Source organism: Mesitornis unicolor, unplaced genomic scaffold (assembly GCF_000695765.1).
Source record: "Mesitornis unicolor isolate BGI_N332 unplaced genomic scaffold, ASM69576v1 scaffold15069, whole genome shotgun sequence".
In the NCBI taxonomy this organism is placed as follows: Eukaryota; Metazoa; Chordata; class Aves; order Mesitornithiformes; family Mesitornithidae; genus Mesitornis; species Mesitornis unicolor.
Window position 1 is genome coordinate 1 of NW_010209369.1, and position 1,033 is coordinate 1,033.

At 66.0% G+C, this 1,033-nt stretch overlaps 1 protein-coding gene across 1 annotated transcript in view; it reads left to right on the forward strand.

The window, feature by feature from the left end:
• Nucleotides 1-41: 41 nt before the first annotated feature.
• Nucleotides 42-1,033, forward strand: part of LOC104547249 (von Willebrand factor C and EGF domain-containing protein-like) — a gene marked incomplete at both ends in the record, with an annotated part of 3,067 nt that continues 2,075 nt past the window's right edge. Inside the window, 4 exons of the mRNA XM_010192861.1 lie at nt 42-122; nt 322-409; nt 537-622; nt 750-867. Of these exons, the coding sequence (XP_010191163.1) occupies nt 42-122; nt 322-409; nt 537-622; nt 750-867 (373 nt within the window). The remainder of the gene's footprint in view (nt 123-321; nt 410-536; nt 623-749; nt 868-1,033) is intronic.

Genomic DNA, 1,033 nt, shown 5'->3' on the forward strand with positions numbered 1-1,033 from the left:
ACTGCGCTGTGGCCCCTCCATGACCCACGTACCTTGCAGGCTGCCTGCATGATGGGGTGGCCAGGGCTGAGGGTGACGTCTTCACCCCATCTGATGGGAACTGCACCGTCTGCGTCTGCTTGGTGAGCCCACGCTGTCCCGGGGTGCCTTGGGGATGGGGACAACCCCCTGCATCCCCGCTCAGCCCCGAGATGTGTCTCTTGGGGTGATGAAGTGGGATGCGCTGGGGTGGGTGATGCCCTGGTGTTGTGCCACCCATGGTGGGGACAGGGCACGTTGCCCCTCAGCTGCCCTGTGCCAGCCCCGTGCTCTTCTCCATAGGGTGGTAACGTCTCCTGCATCTCCCCCGAGTGCCCCCCGGGCTCCTGCCCTGGCATCTCCCCACCTGACTGCTGCTTCTGCCAGCCAGGTGAGCCCCCCGGGACCCCCATGTGGCGTGCAGAGTCTAGGGATGGGGGTTTGCAGTGGGGGTTTGTCAGGAGCTGTGCTTTGCTTCCCAAGCCCAACCCTGGCCCTGCTGCCTCTCTCCTCCCCAGCAAAGTGCAGTTTTCGGGGCCACACGTACGCACACGGTGCCCGGTTCAGCCTAGATGGGGATGACTGCACCACCTGCGTCTGCCGGGTAGGGGGGCTGGGGGGATCCCCAGGGATGTTCTAGGGCTTCCCCACACCATGATTCTGGGGGGATCCAGCCTTTGCTTGGGGCTGGGTCCGGTTGCGGGAGGTGACCCGTGTCCTTGTGTCCCCAGGCTGGCGAGGGGGGGTGCTCCTTTGCCCCCTGCCCTGTGCTTGACTGCCCACAGCACCAGCGGCACCTGGGCCCCGGGCAGTGCTGCTTCACCTGCCGGGACCCCCCGGCCCCCGCTGGTGAGCCCCCGCTGGGGAGGGTGGAATGGTGGGGACAGGACACGGGGGACACTTGAGGATGGAGAAGGTGGGATGTGGTGGACAGCAATGACAGGAGGCAGGGGACATGTGGGAATGGGTAGGACAGGATTTGGGGGACACTTGGGGATGGGGAGGGTGGGAGGTG